This window comes from Tachyglossus aculeatus, chromosome 11, assembly GCF_015852505.1.
Source record: "Tachyglossus aculeatus isolate mTacAcu1 chromosome 11, mTacAcu1.pri, whole genome shotgun sequence".
NCBI classification, from domain to species: domain Eukaryota; kingdom Metazoa; phylum Chordata; class Mammalia; order Monotremata; family Tachyglossidae; genus Tachyglossus; species Tachyglossus aculeatus.
The window spans coordinates 1,168,772-1,185,349 of record NC_052076.1 but is presented as its reverse complement, the minus strand read 5'-3'; the positions used below and the strand labels follow the sequence as shown (position 1 = coordinate 1,185,349).

Sequence of the window (16,578 nt, the reverse complement as noted above, 5' to 3'; positions counted from 1 at the left end):
CTGAATGAATGAATGGATGGATTCCAAGATTTGTATATATGTATGTACATATTCATTACTCTATTTATTTATTTTACTTGTACCTATCTATTCTATTTATTTTATTTTGTTGGTATGTTTGGTTTTGTTCTCTGTCTCCCCCTTTTAGACTGCGAGCCCACTGTTGGGTAGGGGCTGTCTCTCTACGTTGCCGACTTGGACTTCCCAAGCGCTTAGTACAGCGCTCTGCACACAGCAAGCGCTCGATAAATTCGATTGATTGATTGATTGACTGAGTGAGTGAAGGCGGCCATCCAGGCCGGGGCTCGCGTGCACCCGCAAGAGCGGGCGCGCAGGCGCAGTCGGCGCGGCGCGAGGCCCGCGGCCCGCTAGGGGGCGGCCGGGAGCGCGGTGGGCTCGGCTCCGCGCTATAAGGCGCCGCTCGGCGAAGGACAGTCGCATTGAGTCGGAGCTGCGGGCGGCGGGCGAGGGAAGGAGCGAGCGGGAGCAGGGGGACGGCGAGGCTGCCCTGCGGCCGGTCTCCGGCCGCCTTTCCTTCGGAGCGGCGGGAGCGGGCCAGGCGGAGCCATGCGGACCTACTGGCTGCACAGCCTGTGCGTGCTCGGCGTCTTCCTGGCCGTCTTCTCCCTGCAAGGTAGGGCCGGGGACAGCTCCCCTCGGTTGGGGGGCGGGGGGGAGTGGACAAGGCACGGCAGGAGGCTCGGGGCTCCGGGGGGATCCCTTCGCCCCATCGCCCTCACCGTCCGTCCTGCTGCAGAGGGGCTGCGGACCCGGGGAAAGCCCCCCCCCCTCCCGAAGGGAGGCCGTCCACTCTCATCCTCAATCGTATTGATTGAGCGCTTACTGTGTGCAGAGCACTGCACTAAGCGCTTGGGAAGTCCAATTGGGCAACCTGTATATACGTATATATCATCAATCGTGTTTATTGAGCGCTTACTACGTGCAGAGCACTGTACTAAGCGCTTGGGAAGTACAGATTGGCAACATAGAGAGACAGTCCCTACCCAACAGTGGGCTCACAGTCTAAAAACATACAGTATATATGTTTGTACATATTTATTACTCTATTTATTTTACTCGTACATATCTATTCTGTTTTATTTTGTTAGTATGTTTGGTTTTGTTCTCTGTCTCCCCCTTTTAGACTGTGAGCCCCCTGTTGGGTAGGGACTGTCTCTCTATGTTGCCAATTTGTACTTCCCAAGCGCTTAGTACAGTGCTCTGCATATACTAAGCGCTCAATAAATACGATTGATGATGATGATAGAGAGACAGTCCCTACCCAACAGTGGGCTCACAGTCTAAAAGAATTTTTTTACATCAGCCTTCCAAGTGGGCTGTTTTAACCCCTCTTGCGAATTTACAATTTATTTCAATTATCATACCAGAGAGGAGATTTGAACCCAGGCCTCCAGCCTTTCAGGGCTGTTACTTTACCTCTCCCGGCCCCGCGGGCGGGGGCTCGGAGCGCTTTGCAGGTGCTGGGGGGTGGGGGGGCGCGGGGAGGCGAAGGGGTTAACCCGTGCTCGCCCCCTCCCGGCGGCGCGCGCACGGGGGGGCGGGGGCGCGCATCATCACACCCGCGGCGAACACGGCTCGCGCGCGCGCGCGAGCATGTGTCAGTGTGTGTGTATGTGTGCATTCGTATCATCATCAATCGTATTTATTGAGCGCTTAGTGTGTGCAGAGCACTGTACTAAGCGCTTGGGAAGTACAAGTTGGCAACATATAGAGACGGTCCCTACCCAACAGTGGGCTCATGTGTGGGTGCACGTGTGTGTGTGTGTGTGCCCGCCCCCGCAGCCCCCCGTGCCCGTGCGCTGTGCCACCCTCGCCCGTCCGCCGCCGTGCCCGCCTCCTCCCCGCAGCCCCCCGTGCCCGTGCGCGGTGCTCCCCCTCGGGTTAGGCGAACAGCTCCTTGACAGCCCCCCACCCATCCTCCGGGCCCGTACAGACGGACGCACAGACTCCCTGCTCCGCACAACCGCCCCCGAGCAGAGGCGGAGGAGGATGGAGAGATGAGAGGGCAGGGGAGGAGGTCACCCAGGACGCCAGAGGGGGTTTCTGGTTTTGCCGTCCAGTAGTCGGTGAGGGGGGGAGGAAGGATGCAGGTAAATACCTCACCACCCCAAGGACGGTGACAGGCTGTGTGCGGTTCAGGTCAAAACCAAAGGTCTGGATTTTGCTCCTTAAATGCCAGGAGTCTGGGGTGGGGGGGTGTCTATTGGTGGGCACTGTGCCCTTTTCCCCAAACTCCCCCCCACCCCTTGCCTCAAAAGCCTCCCAACTCTTTCAGTTCCTCGGATAAAAGTGGGGATCTTTAGGGGTGCTCTCGTTCTAGAGCCTGGTTCTCTGGCAGTGAGCCTTGTTCTGGGCTGTGACTGGTACCTGGGTACTTGCCCAGGAGCTGCCATATCCTAGGCTGCTGCCTTTCATACATTCTCCCCGGCACCTTCACTCTGGTCCAGACATTCCCCCCAGCACCCTGACACTGGTCCAGACCTATTCCCTCCCCCACCCCAACACCCTGTCATTGACCCAGACATTTCTCTCCCCCCAACCAAGCACCCTGACACTGGCTCAGACCTCTCTTCACCCTCTCCTCAGCATCCTGATACTGGCCCCGATATCTCCCCTCCAGTACCCTGATGCTGGCCGAGACATTTTTCCCCCCCCTCCCCAGTATCCTGACACTGGCAGAAGGTGTCCCTTCCACTGCCCATTTAGGCAGCAGAAGCCCCAAGGGCAGGGTCTGTTGTTGCCATAACAACAGTCTGGGTCCGGGGCAGAACGGGTAGGGTACTCACTAGGTCCCTGGGGTCCCTGGCTGGGAGCCAGCAGAGGTCTGTGCTGGCAGGGACTCAAACTTTGGTATTGGGCTGCCCAGCCATGAGGAGGGGAGGGAAGAGGGCACAAACTGGCACACCTGGCAGCCCCCTCCTGGCCAGCTCCTTCTGGCCAGCCCACGGATGCCAGGGCCGCCTCTGTAACCTGGAGTGCTGGGATCACTTCTGGACAGTGGGCTTATCCCACCCTGGTCTCCCACCACCCCCTGCTCTAGTCACGTTCTGCTCCCTCAACTCCATGTTTCTCCAACTCACCTAATTTACTGGGTTTATGCAAGCATAGGGCGGGGCTGAATAAGACCCCATTTGCTGATCCTCCCTGGGGGTTGATCAGGATGTGTGTCTTACCAAGGAACGCAACACATTCTGGTGTGAGGGGCACTCTTGTTTTTCAAGAGATATTTGTTGACAAGGAATTGGGGTGCCCTTTGCATATATATGGTAAGTTGGCCCTGGTGGGCTTGCTCTCCCCATGAGGAAGTGGTATGGCCTGGGTTGTATGACCCTGGTGGTGTAGCCTGGTTCATGTGGCCTGGGGGGCATGATCCTGGTGATGTGGTATGGGTTGTATGGCCCTGGTGGCATGTTGCATGGGCCAGGTCATAGCTGGATTTGCCCAGGCAGGACATTTGAATTTTGCTCAGTTATAACTGGTGTTAGTGACCCTCCCCATCGCCTTTCTCCAGTTGGTCAGACTCCTGCTTTCCAGGGGCTGGTTGCGGGGGGGGGGGGGGGGGCAAAAGGAGGGTCTCCTGCTCTCCTCTCGGACCCTCGGACCAGGGTCCCTCTCCCACCATGGGTAGGAGGAGGACTGGGGGTGGCCCCGTGGCCGTGCCGCTGCCCCCTCCCTATGGCTCCCTCTCTCTTCTCCCCCCAGGGTTTGTGGGCAGATGGTGGGGACCAGGCTCCTGCTGCCTGCTTCCTCAGGGAATGCCAAGACGTCCAGGGAGCCGGCCATGGTGACTCCAGAGCCATCTGTACCATAACTGCCCTCTGGGTTTGAGGTTGCCGCCACCATGGGGAAGATCTCATCCGTGATGGCGAGAGGCCCACTGTCGTGACCCATGGGCCATTCACGTACTGGTCCTCCCTGTGGTCCCAGAATGATCAGCCCGTGTTGACCCCTGGGGCAGTGACTGGATTTGACCTCGCATTCGGAGGTCAAATGTGCTCTGCACATAGTAAGCGCTCAATAAATACGATTGATTGATTCGGAGTCCAGGGCAGACTGTTTAGAAGGACTTGGGTTCTAGTCCCAGCTCCGCCACTCGTCCACTGTGTGACCTTGACAAGTCACTCAACTTTTCTGTGCCTGTTACCTCATCTGTAAAATGGGGATTAAGACCCTAAACCCAGGGCTTAGTACAGTGCCTGGCACATAGTAAGGGCTTAACCAATACCATAAAAAAAAATGAAGGCTACTCCTTCATGGCTCCTATCCACTGGATTATCCATCCTCTTGCGCAAGAGGCTCCCGATTGCCTTCTGACATCCATCCCTTTAGTGCCTGTTTTCACCCTTGGTCGAGCTGTGAGGAATGGTTAGATTGTAGTGTTGTGTCAGATTGAAGGCGAATGGCAGGGAATGAGAAAGGGGCTGTGGATCCAGGCTCCACTTAGTGACAGTTTGAGCCTGTTGATAATCCCTCCCTCTGCTCCACACAGTGCTTTGCACATAGTAAGTGCTTAGTAAATATTCTGTGACTACTCTTTGAACCGTCCCTTTCCTAATGGGTTCCTCATGGAACCCAGAGTCTCCTGGGAGTCTGCCCGGGCTGACCCCCAGGTTCGCAGGAACCAGGACCTGGTTTCTGCCTTATCCTTTTCCTTAAAGATCATCCCCTAATGAGGCAGTTTCCTTCCTGGCCTCCCTCCAGAGTGGGGGTACGTATGGGAACTCTTTGGAGGGGGAGGGTACCCCGCAATGTGCCGACTGGCACGGAGACCCTGATGGCGTGCAGAGGTTAAGGGGTGTCTCCCCCAGGAGCTAATTAGCCTGCAGGGAGCAATTAGATTCTGAAAGAATCTGCCCCAAACCTGAGCCTGCCCCTCCAAGCCAAGAGGAACAGCGCAGGCAAGCTGGAGGCAGGAACCAGCACTTCCATGGGAGTGGAAGCTCCTTGGGGGTAGGGAACAGGTCTTTCCTGCTTTCCCAAGGGCCCAGTCTGGTGTCCTGTCCCCAGGGGGGTGCTCAGTAAATCACCACTGTTCCTTTAAAGAGTCTATGGCACCCAGTCTCAGGAGCAGCTGCGAGACCTCAGCAGCAGACAGTCCTGCCTGGCGCATGGCCACGGGCTGAGGGGTTGCTCTCCTTGAGCAGAGGCTTTGAGAGGAGCCGGGGACCACGGGGCGGATTACAAGACTAGCTCTTGCCTTTGCCTCTCCCCTCCTCTGCCTTCCTCTCTCTGCAGGCACTGAGGGAATCATTATGAATTATCATTATGAATAACAGCGTGGTTTTTGTTATTGCAGGCTTAATTTTCCCTCTCCCTCTCCCCCAGATTAAGCCCTAGTATTGTCTGTGCTGATGGGAGACGTGGAAGTCTGGGTTTATTCATCACTTTGTGGGGACAGAGATATTTCTGTGAATGTGCTGTGCTTGGAGAATGGTGCATACAGGGAGGTTGTGTGTTTGGGAATGATTTGCATAGTTGCACGAGGGTGCAGATGGGGTTGGATGGGCTGGGTTTGGGAGAGATGGGTGTCGGGGGGCATTGGAGACACCAGGGGTGGCTGTGGAGGGTGGATAGAGCTCCAATATCCCAGTTTTAGCGGAGTGAGCGGTTGGAACAGAAGAGTTGGCTTGTGATGACACCTACCAACTCTTTGTGGGTTTTATGGGAATCCTGGGACGGCAAAAAGAGGCAAGATGGATATTCCCTGAACAATCTGAAATGGGTATTTTGACGGGATATGTCTGAATCCTGAGTAATACATGTAGCGTGCGCGCGGCGCGTGTGTGTGTATGTGTGTATATATAGAGGTAGGTAAAGGGTGCGTGTTTTTTCCTGGATTTCATTCCATGCCATCTGTTCGGTGCTGTTCCTACACAATCTAGTGAGAAAATACTGTTAAATAAACCTGGGCAGTTGAAAAATCATTTCTATGCCTTTCATTGAAGATCCAAATGAAACCAGAGCTTTCTCTGCACCCAGAATGGGGGAGAAGAAATCAAAGGATTCTCGGTGTGATTGAAGCCCTCAATCCTTTCATTTATAAATGAGAAGACGCAGCGGTTTCAGCCCAGCGATTCCCTGCCTTTTGGTCATTTGTACCGTCGGTGGGTGGACTTGGGGAATAGATCTTCAGGGCCTTGGGACTCATTTTACATTTTCCTGTGAGTTTTAATTGTCCACCCGTGGTTCCTCCGACGGCCCTGTCTCTGGGCCTGGCCCCTGGTTTCCCCCGCCCCCGCCCCAGGCCTCTGGGAGTTGGCGGGAATGCGTATTTGGAAAACGGTTGTTTTCCGTTTTCTCTTCTTGATTCGAAGTGCCCAGATTGGCATTTTTCCACCAGAGTAATTGGAGTGACTGGGTTCCAGAGCCTTTGAGCCAGGCTGTGTCACGGGGATGGGAGCAGCCACAAAAATAATGAGCTTTCCGTCTGACCTGGGTTTCTGGAATGAGCAACCAAAGGGTTAACATTGATGGAATGGGTGGGTGGTGAATCAGAGCGAGGGACTGCAAGAGTGTGCATTCATTGGGTGGGCTGAAAATGTATTTGAGTGGGATTTGCATATCATTCCAACAGAGCCTCTCCAAACTCTGAAGACTTCATCCCTAGGGATTTTTTAACGTTCTGGGGCAGGTGTGGTTCGAGTTGAGAGTCGGGAGACCTGGATTCTAATTCCAGTTCCACCTCTGGCCTGCCTGGGGACCCTGAGCAAGTCACCACGCCTCTGTGAGCCTCAGCCTCCTCATCTGTAAAATGGGGTTAAGATGGTAGGATACATGGTGGACCATGGGGCTGGGAGTCAGGAGACTCAGGTTCTAGTGGAGGCTCTGCCCCTGGCCTACTGTGTGACTTTGGGCAAGTCACTTACTCTCCCTGGGCCTCAGTTTCCTCAACCGTAAAACGGGAATGAGAGCCTGTAGATTGTGAGCTCCAGGTGCGACGGCCCATGTTGGCTCTGATTGTTTTTCATCCACTCCGGCGTTTAGCATTGCTCTTGGCAAATAGTAAGCACTCGGTGCATCCTGTAAATAAGGAAAGAGCGCAAGCATTTTTTTAAGATGAAAGACCAGGGGATAGAGATGGTGATTATAGAGGAACATGAGGGCTGGATTGTCAGAACTCCCAGGCGTGGGTGGGTGGGGGGGCAGGGGAGTGTTGTGGGGAGGGGACTGGACGGAACCCAACCGGGCACTTGAGGTAAACCAGGAGAACAGCTTAGCCTGCCCGTCAAAGGAGGAAATTGGCTGCTGTGGACATTGGCAGAGAAGAAGCAAAGCTAAAATATCTGGATGCCTAGCTGCTTCCGGCCGATTGCTAGAAGCCTCAGAATGAAAATGGGTGAGTTGGAATTGTAACTGGCTGGGTAAGATTTTGGCACAGCTGGTGTCTCTCAGATGTGGGGGATGGGGAGGAGAGAAACCCAATGGGAGATGCTCAATAAGTACCATTGATGAGGATGAGACAAGACCACCATTGATGCATTGATGCTGACGAAGGGGCAAGAGCACCCAAATCTTATTAGACAGGGCCAGTACCGTGGAAGCCCTTTGGTTAGGAATTCCAAATGTAACCTTGAAAAAGTACTCCAGGAGAACTCTAGCTGAGAAAAACCGAACTGGTGCAAGGCAAGGGAGCCATTTGTAAAAATAGGTTTTGCTCTTGCAGAAGTAAGAATAGTGGTTGTAATAGTGTTTATTAAGGGCTTACTATGTGCAGAGTACTGCACTGAGCACTGGGAAAGAATGCACAGGTGGGAATTAGACATGATCCTTAGTCCTCAGTGGGGCATGGGGCTCACAATCTATAAGTATGAAGGGAGAGGGGACTGGAGACAGACACGGGAACAATGAGAAAATAAATACTAAAACATTAAAGGACAAAAACATAAAATACAACCAAAAATCACCCAGTAGCTAAGACTCAAGGAGCAGAATTTCAGGCTGTCGAGCTCAGCGTCCAAGGCACAGCCACAGCGACCGTTCCAGCGGCCACCAGTCTTGGCAGAGAGTTCCACAACTTCTCCATGGGTGTTTCTCAGGCTTGTATGGAGCACCTGGAAGCAAGGATTTACATCTATTTCCACATCATGGGTGAAAACAAAGCTGAACATGGTTATTCCTCTTTGGGCCAGTTTACCTGACCTGTCTACTAGGGAAAATCAATTTGGCTATTGGACTTCCCTCACACCTTCTTTGCTAATGACCAGATTAATCAGTTCTTGGAGCTTGATGGCTGTGTCTTTCCTAGCCTTCCCTGTCCCCTTTATCCCCATTTACTTCTTATCCTCACTGATTCCTGTTTTTTGACATATTTGAAGAATACTTCATTAGTAGGCTTGGCACCCTTGCAACATACTCCTCAAATATCTTTTTAGAGCACATCTTCCATCCACCAATCAATAATAATAATAATAATAACAATAATAATGATGGCATTTGTTAAGCGCTTACTGTGTGCAAAGCACTGTTCTAAACACCGGGGGGATACAAGGTGATCAGGTTGTCCCACGTGGGGCTCACAGTCTTAATCCTCATTTTACAGATGAGGTAACTGAGGCTTAGAGAAGTTAAGTGACTTGCCTAAGGTCACACAGCAGACGTGGCAGATCTGGGATTCGAACCCATAACCTCTGACTCCAAAGCCCATGCTCTTTCCACTGAGCCACGCTCAGGTACAGTTCTTCTCTAATAGTATTAGTATAGAATAATATTATTGCTGCTCTAATAGTATTTCTTGAGCACTTACTCTGGACAGAGCACTGTAGTGAGTGCTTGGGAAAATACAATAGAGCTAGTAGACATGATCCCTGCCCTTGAGGTACTGACAGTCTACTGTATGCAGAGCGCTGTACTGGACACTTGGGAGAGTTCAATGGAATTAGTAGACATGATCCCTTGCCCTCTAGCAGCTTACAGTCTACTGTGTGGAGAGCACTGTACTGAGCACTTGGCAGAGGCCAATAAAGTTAGTAGACATGATCCATGAGCTTAAGGAATGTTTTAAAGACACAGTTTTGAGGCACATCAAAAGACCTCTTGCTGTGTGGGCTGACCAGATTGGGAAAAATATCCAGGTGGTGGCTATACTGCCATTTTTGCAAGACCTTTTCTTAGTATTTAGTAAGCACCTACTATATGCAAAACTGAACTAAGGTCTAGGAAATAATACCCTGGGGGAGAACTCGACATGGTCCTTCGCCCCTAAAGGGCTCTCAGTCTAAAAAGCCAAAGAAAATTGGGGGAGTTTCCACTCAGATCAGTGTTTGGTGAGGATGGGGGAGATGAGCAGGTCAGAGAAGGGCCACCTTTCTCCGTGCCCGATCATCTGTGGATCTGCCCCTGAGGAGTCTTCCCTGCCAGATCACATGTGAGACTTTGGGCCTCCTGGGAGTGTCAGGCCCTGGGAATAATGACCATTTGGGATTGCTGGGATCCTGCCATGCTGCTGTGTGTGGCTGAGCCCATGGACCAGGACAGGAGGACTGCCCTGGGGGACTCTGGGACACTCTGGGGACCCCTTGGGACTCCCTGGGCTACTTGGCCATTGGGAACTGTGATTGCCCACCATGTTTGCTGGAGGTGACCGTGCCTTCCCAGAGATCTCTTGGGGAGCTGTGAGCTGGAAAAGAATGCCAATAACAATTTTCCTGTCGCTTTATCTCTGTCCCCGCTATCGGGTCAGATATTAGCTCCTTCCTCAGGGGTCCAGGCAGGACGCGGTAATGGTCTCCGCCTGACAATCTGTCATGCTCTCGTAGGAGTGGTTGTAATAGCAGCAGTGGCATCACTGAATGGCCAGTGGGAACAGAGCGCTGTACTAAATGTTTGAGAAGTTCTGACCCAAGAGAGGACACATCCTAGCTCTCAAGGAGCTTACACTCTAACAGAGGATGCAGGCTCCTTGATGGTGTTCTTTATTAGGTGCTTACTATGTGCTGAGCACTGAGGTAGATTCAAAATAATTAGAACCCAGTCCCTGCTTCGCATGAGCCTGGGGAAGGGCCCCGCTAGCCTGTCCAGAACAGTCAATCAGTGGCTTTTATTGAGTGCTTACTGTGTCTATAGGACTGTACTGAGTGCTTGGGAGAGTACGGTACACTCATTCTCTGGATAAATGGCAGAGCTTGGATAATACCTGATACATGGTATGCCCCCTGCCTTCATGGAGCATTCCATTCGAGGTTGGATCAAAAGAATATCCATAAAATCAGCCTCCTTTACTGACCGATGTAAAAGGGCCTCTGCTGGGAAGATCCTGGGGCTGGGAGTCAGCAGACCTGGGTTCTAGCTCTGGCTCTGCTGGGTGACCTCAGGCAAGAAACTCGACCTTTCTGGGTCGCCGCTTCCTCATCTGTAAAATGGGGATAAAATTCCTGCCCCCGCTCCCTCTCAGGTGGGGAGACCCAGTGTGGAACAGGGACAGGATCTGATCTGATTCTCAAATATCTAGCCCAGTGCTTAGCATGCTAGGGCACCAGAATGGATCCAGGGGTTTTTCATGGTCTCTGAATATAGCAATACCTCCCATTCTTCTGAGGAAAAGGCAACGTTCATGGCACCCACGCTGGCCATGAGAAATAGTAAAAATTGTGATATTTGCCCAAGCGCTTACTATGTGTCAAGCACTGTACTAAGCACTGGGGTAATACTTGTAGTGGCATTTGTTATGTGCTTACTATGTGCCAAGCACTGTTCTTAAGTGCTGGGAAAGATAATCGATTAGTCAATTTTTGAGCTCTTACTGTGTGCAGTGCATTGTACTCAGCACTAGGGAGAGTATACTATAAAAGACTTGAGCTTACAGTTTGGAAGGGGATACTGACATTCATAAAAATGAATTATGGATATGTACATAAGTGCTGTGGGGTTGAGGGAGAGTGAATATAAGATTATCAGGTCAGACCCAGTCCCTGTCCCACACAAGGGCTTGCAGTCTAGGTAGGAGGTAGAACAGGTATTGAATCCCTACTTTACAGATGAGGTAACTGAGGCACAGAGTAGTTAAGTGATTTGCCCAAGATCACACAACGTATGTGGCAGAGCCAGGATTAGAAGCCAGGTCCTCTGACCTTAGGCCATGATGCTCCTGTAGGGTACATTTAAGATAATCAGGCTGGTAGCGAGGCTCATGCTCCAATGGGGAGAGAGAACAGGAATCGTACAGATGACAGATGAGAAAATTGAGGAGGAGAGGTTTAAGTGACTTGCTCAAGTGGCAGAGCCTGAGATTCGACCCCGAGTTTCCTGTCTGGCAGCCCTATGGGTTCTTCACCAGGGCATGCTTTCTCTCTTGAGTCAATCGATCGATCATTAAGTGATCCCAAAAAGCCAACCTGGGGTCCTCTGGAGGATATGTGGAGTTTTCCATCCTGGCCACTGGCCTCAAGGCTTTTCCCCAGACTTTGCCCTCACCTGCCTCTGATTCCTGCCTCTCCTCTGGCCAGGACCCACCCGCCCTGCCTCCTGAGGAGTCTTCCAAAAAAGGTCCCCACCTCAAGCCGGGGACCTTTTTAAACAAAAAAAGAAAGAAGAAAAAAGGCATTTAAGTGCTTACTGTGTGCTAGGAGACACTATACTAAGTGCTGGGGGTAGTTACAAGATGATCAGGTTGGACGTAGTCCCCAGGCTCCCAGTCTTGATCCCCATTTTACAGGTGAGGTAACTGAGGCCCAGAGAAGTTAAGTGACTTGGCCAAGGTCACACAGCAGTCAAGTGGCTGCCTTGACAGCCTTCTCAGAACCTCTCCTTCCTCCGTGATTTGTGTGTCATTTTCTCAGTTGTGCTGATACTGCATGTCTGGTCTCTTGCTCTCTCACCTTGGTTTAGTTAGAAATTTGTGTCTGACTCCACAAGTAGACTGTAAACTCCTTGAGTAGCAATATTAACTAGGATTTCTATTGTATTTTCCAGGGCACCTATGTAGGTACTCAGCCTTGCTCCCTGCCTGCTGGAGGCATCCAGTGCTCTGCCTGCAGTGGGTGTTCAGTCATTCATTCATTCAATCATATTTATTGAGCGCTTACTGTGTGCAGAGCACTGTACTATACGCTTGGGAAGTAAGCATCATCATCTTACCACTTGCTTGTTAGGACTGTCAGTGATGCCTTTGGGTGTGTGTGCAAGGATGGAGAAGGCTTGCATAGTGGGGGTGAGTTCTGGACTCCTCCTCTGTCAGGCAGAACAGCCATCCTGTGGCTGGCAGGACTACCCCGACCACTTCGGGTACCCAGTGGTCCTTAAGCGCGACTGCAGACTCCACTCAACGGCCTGCCTAATTGGACGGTGCTCGGAGGACCAGAGACACAGCCTAAGCTCCCGCCTGGGACCTCCCCACCCCTCTGAGTTGGGGGGAGGCCATGATCAGCCCATCGTCTTGATGGCCCTGGGGGAGCTGCCGGATGGGAGGACTCCTGGAGTGGCTTTGAAGGGACTTGAGCCCATTTACTGGACGGGAGCCTGGCCTGAGCAGATGTATTTGGTGACGGGCTGGGTCCGGGGGCTACCTGTGTTCCCTGCCACATCCTGCCCCTGGCAGCCCTCAAAGCCTCTGTACTGTAGCCTTGGGGTGGAGCAGGGCAGCATAGTCCAGTGGGGGAGCCAGGTTTTAGTATTGGCTCTGCCACCATCTTGCTGCGTGACCTTGGGCAAGTCATTTTATCTCTCTGGTGTTCAGGTTCCTCATCAGTAAGATGGGGATGACCCCACCCTCCCCCTTAGACTGTGAAAGTCCCGTGTGGGAGGGGTATTGGGTCTGACCTAGTTTTTTTGTATCTCCCCCAGTGCTTGGCGCAGAGTAAGCAACCACTCGAAAATACCACTGTGATCGCTAGCAAGCCCTTGTGAGATGCAGGAAGTCCTCAACAGCTAGGCTGCCTGAGGAGGGCCCTGTCCAGAACACTCCAACCCGCTGTTGGCCCCGGAGGGCAGCAGGCTCCCTGTGAGGCCTCTCTCCGTTTCTCCTGAAGGTGCTCAGGCTGATGAGTCTTTTGATGACCTGGGGTGGGTCCTGGCTGCTCTGGAGGGTTTGGTGGGGGAGCCTAGAGGGACCAGGGCAGCCCCTTTTCTTCATCCTTGAGGGGCTCAGCAGGTGCCGTGACCTTGTCGGTCATCCTCCAGGACTGATGGCGGCTGTTGAAGCTGCAGGAACCTGAGTTAGTTTCAACCTGCAGAAAGTTGAAATTGGAAGAGAGGTTTGGCATCTGAACCCTGGCAGGGGCCCCCACAGGAGAGGAACTGAAGCCACCGGCGAATCTGCTGCCCTGACAGTGCTCTTCATGGCGAGTGGTCCATGGGACGGGTTGTCTGTGCCTTGGGTTATCTTTCTGCAGGGTAATTTGATCATTCTAGACACTTTCCTGGGATGGAAAAGAATCAGGAGCAGCTGTCAACTGCCACCACAGAGTGTGAAATGTTCCGGGCAACACAGTCACTCAGACCCAGCAGCCCACAGCAAACACCGACCACCCGGACCAGCCCCTACTTGGGCCGAGGGTCCCGGGCAGGAAGTCCGATTGGGTAGTCTGGATTCTCCAGTGGAGGTCAGACCTGGGTTTTGGGGCGGAGGCAGGGAGGAGAGACGCCCACTCACTGAGCCGCAGTCCTGAGGGCCCTGGGCCTCCATCCCAGCCCCGGCCCACAGCCGCTTAGGAGAAGAAAAGAACCCGCAAACGACTGGCCTACGAAATAGGTATTTTTCCCCTCGTCAATAAAGGCATTTCTTATTCTTGCCTGGTTTGACTGGCATAAACTCCTGAATAGGCATGGGGGTTTATGAGACAGAAATGAAGATGGTTTATGTATGAATTTTCTCGGCAGTACAGGCTATAATAACAGAAATTAACTTCATGTTCTCTCTCTTGCCAGCCATAAGCCCCAGAATGGTAGTTAAGAAAACAGCGCCGACGAATATTTTCTCTGATCGGGTGATCTGACGGCCGCTGGAGCCCTCTGGGATGCAGCAGGTGTTTCGGTCCTGGAGGCTACGAGCTGCTACATCGGGTGGGTCGCGGAGGCCTGGCTGGGTCTGGCCGTGGTGGTCGGGGACTGGGTGTTCACTGACGTGGGGATCTAAATTCTTTCCCCGAGTGGAAGGATCTCAGAGTCCGGGCAGGTGGCCGTGTTCCTGGGGGCCACTGAGTGTTAGCGGCTGTGACCAGTGGGGAAGTCTAGTTCATTATCGGGGTGGTGGGGACCACTCGGGGCGGGAAAGAGTGGGGAAATGGGGCAGGGGCTTCCTGATTTATCCCAGATGGGCCTCCCGGCCTTGGAGAAGGATAGACGTGATTGCCGCCGTTCTCTGAGGTTGGAGTCTCTGGTTGGGACCAGCCGTGGTCTGAGGCTGTGGGACGGAGCCCCTGCACGGAGGAGTCGATTCTAGCACCGGTGTCCACGGAAGGGTTTTTTGGTGCAGGACTCATGGTCGGCCACAGCGAGCACGGAGTTGGAGGGGGCCTCGGGGGCCTTTGTGATCACCGGGCCACTGGCTGTGTGAAAAGTTCTAAGTGGTTCTTCAGGCAGAAAATCGTCCCTGTCGATGGCATGGCCCCGGCGGGCCGAGATGGGACTGACACACAGGTGTCCCCATTCCGCATGCCAGGCATCTTCCTGGGTCCAGAACAGGACCCCTCATCAGGTGGAGATGTTTTCCACATGCTGGTATGACCAGCAGTGTTGGGGTGATGATGACATCATACCTCCATCCCCAGGCAACCAGTAGGAAACGCTTCTTCCCCAACACAGGCTGGGGCTCTGGGTGGCTGCTCCTTGAGGGCAGGAAGCGTGGGCCTTAAGTTTTTTGTTTTTTTTAATTCTTCCATGTGCCCAGCAGGACGGGACTCCACCCACAGGAAGTGCTCATTAAATACCGCCACCTGAGGGATTGATCACCCAACCCCACTGGGCGCTCTCACCAAACGGACTCACGTTGTTGGAAGAACCCTCTCTCTTTCCTGCTCCCATGTTCTCTCCAGAAACAGCTCTGTGGCTGAGCTGACTGTGCTGTGTTCTCTGCATTGGAAGCAGAGTGGCCTAGCCGAAAGAATCATGGGACTTGGGTTCTAATCCTGGCTCCATCGCTTGTCGACTGGGAGATCTTGGACAAGTCATTTCCCTGGCCCTCAGTGTCCTCAACTGTAAAATGAAGATTCAGAACTTGTTTCCCTTCCCCACTAGTCTGTGAGCTCTGAATGGAACAGAGACTTTGCGGTGACATATTTATCATGTATCTACCCTGGCGCTTAACACAGTAAATCTTAAACAAGTAATGCCTCAGTCTGGGGCGAAGCTGCTGTCCTCTGAAGCTGTGGGTCCCTGTCCTGCCTGGATCAAGGTGGGTTCCGGGCAGCACCAGCAGCAAATAGTCATTCTGTCCCCCCTGCAGGGGAGGCTGGCTGACCGGAAGCGGGCAGACATGATTTCAGTAACACAGCTGGCAGGCGGACGGTCTGCGGCCTGAGCGAGCTCGCTGACACAGGCCCCTCCGGGTGTGGGCTTCCGCCCCAGAGTCGAGAAGCGCCCACGAGTCAACAGACCGCAGCCGTTCTGGGTTATTACAGCGGCTCTGGCCTGGCTTGCTTGGGCAAACACGGCCTTTGGGTGTTGAGTAAATAGCACAAACCACAGCAACATCGGCACTGCCTCTTCCACTGGCTTGAATGCTCAAAATGATAAAAACTGTCTCATGTGCATACATGCATACGTACACACACACACACACACACACGCTTTTTCTCTCTCCTTCTCGCTCTCCCTCTCTGATCCTACTAGGTGGATTCATTCCATGCTGGAGCCTGCAGGCGGATCTCCCTGGAAGCCAGCAGGACAGGATGGCGGGGAGGGGGTCTGGAATGGGTTAGGGACAGAATTTGCTGTTGTGTCTCAAGATTGACCTCTGCTCTCTTCAGTCTTGGCCCTTGTGTCTGGTATTCCAATAATGGAACTCCATATGTTCCGCAGGGGAAGGAGAGAAGGGAGGAGGTGAAAATGAGGGGAAAATGAAGGCAACCTATGGTGTAAGGGGGATTTCTAAAGAGAAAGGTTTCTGCGGAGAGGGCCACTCCCTTGGAGTGATACCTGCGCTGAATATTAATGTCAATTACCACGATAAAACCATCTATGCATACCTTCATCTGTGTTGTTGCTTTTCATAAATCAGTCAACCAATGGTACTTATTAAGCATTTACTCTTATTGTGTGCAAAGCACTGTAGCAAGCGCTTGGGGGAGTACAATACAACAGAATTGGTAGATCTATTCCTTGCTCAGGAAGAGCTTACAGTCTAGATGGGGAGACAGGTATTAAAATAAGTTATGGATATGGACATAAGTGCTGTGGGGCTGAGGGTTGGGTGAATATCAAGTGCATAAAAAGATACAGATCCAAGTGCAAGGGCAGCGCAGAAGGGAGAGGGAGTAATGAGGAATTAGGGAAGGCTTCCTGGATGAGGTTTGATTTCTAGGAGGGCTTTGAGGGTGGGAAGAGTGGTAGTGTGTTGGATACGAAGGGGGAGGGAGTCCTAGGGCAGAGGGAGGATGTGGACAATGGGTCAGTGGTGAGATAGAT

The 16,578-nt window shown here is 52.7% G+C and overlaps 1 protein-coding gene across 1 annotated transcript in view; it reads left to right on the top strand.

Moving 5' to 3' along the window:
* The first annotated feature begins 450 nt into the window (after window positions 1-450).
* The window catches only part of LOC119934666 (limbic system associated membrane protein), a 274,942-nt gene continuing 258,814 nt past the window's right edge, over window positions 451-16,578 (top strand). The window contains exon 1 of the mRNA XM_038754230.1: window positions 451-634. Coding sequence (XP_038610158.1) covers window positions 568-634 — 67 coding nt within the window. The 5' untranslated portion in view covers window positions 451-567. The remainder of the gene's footprint in view (window positions 635-16,578) is intronic.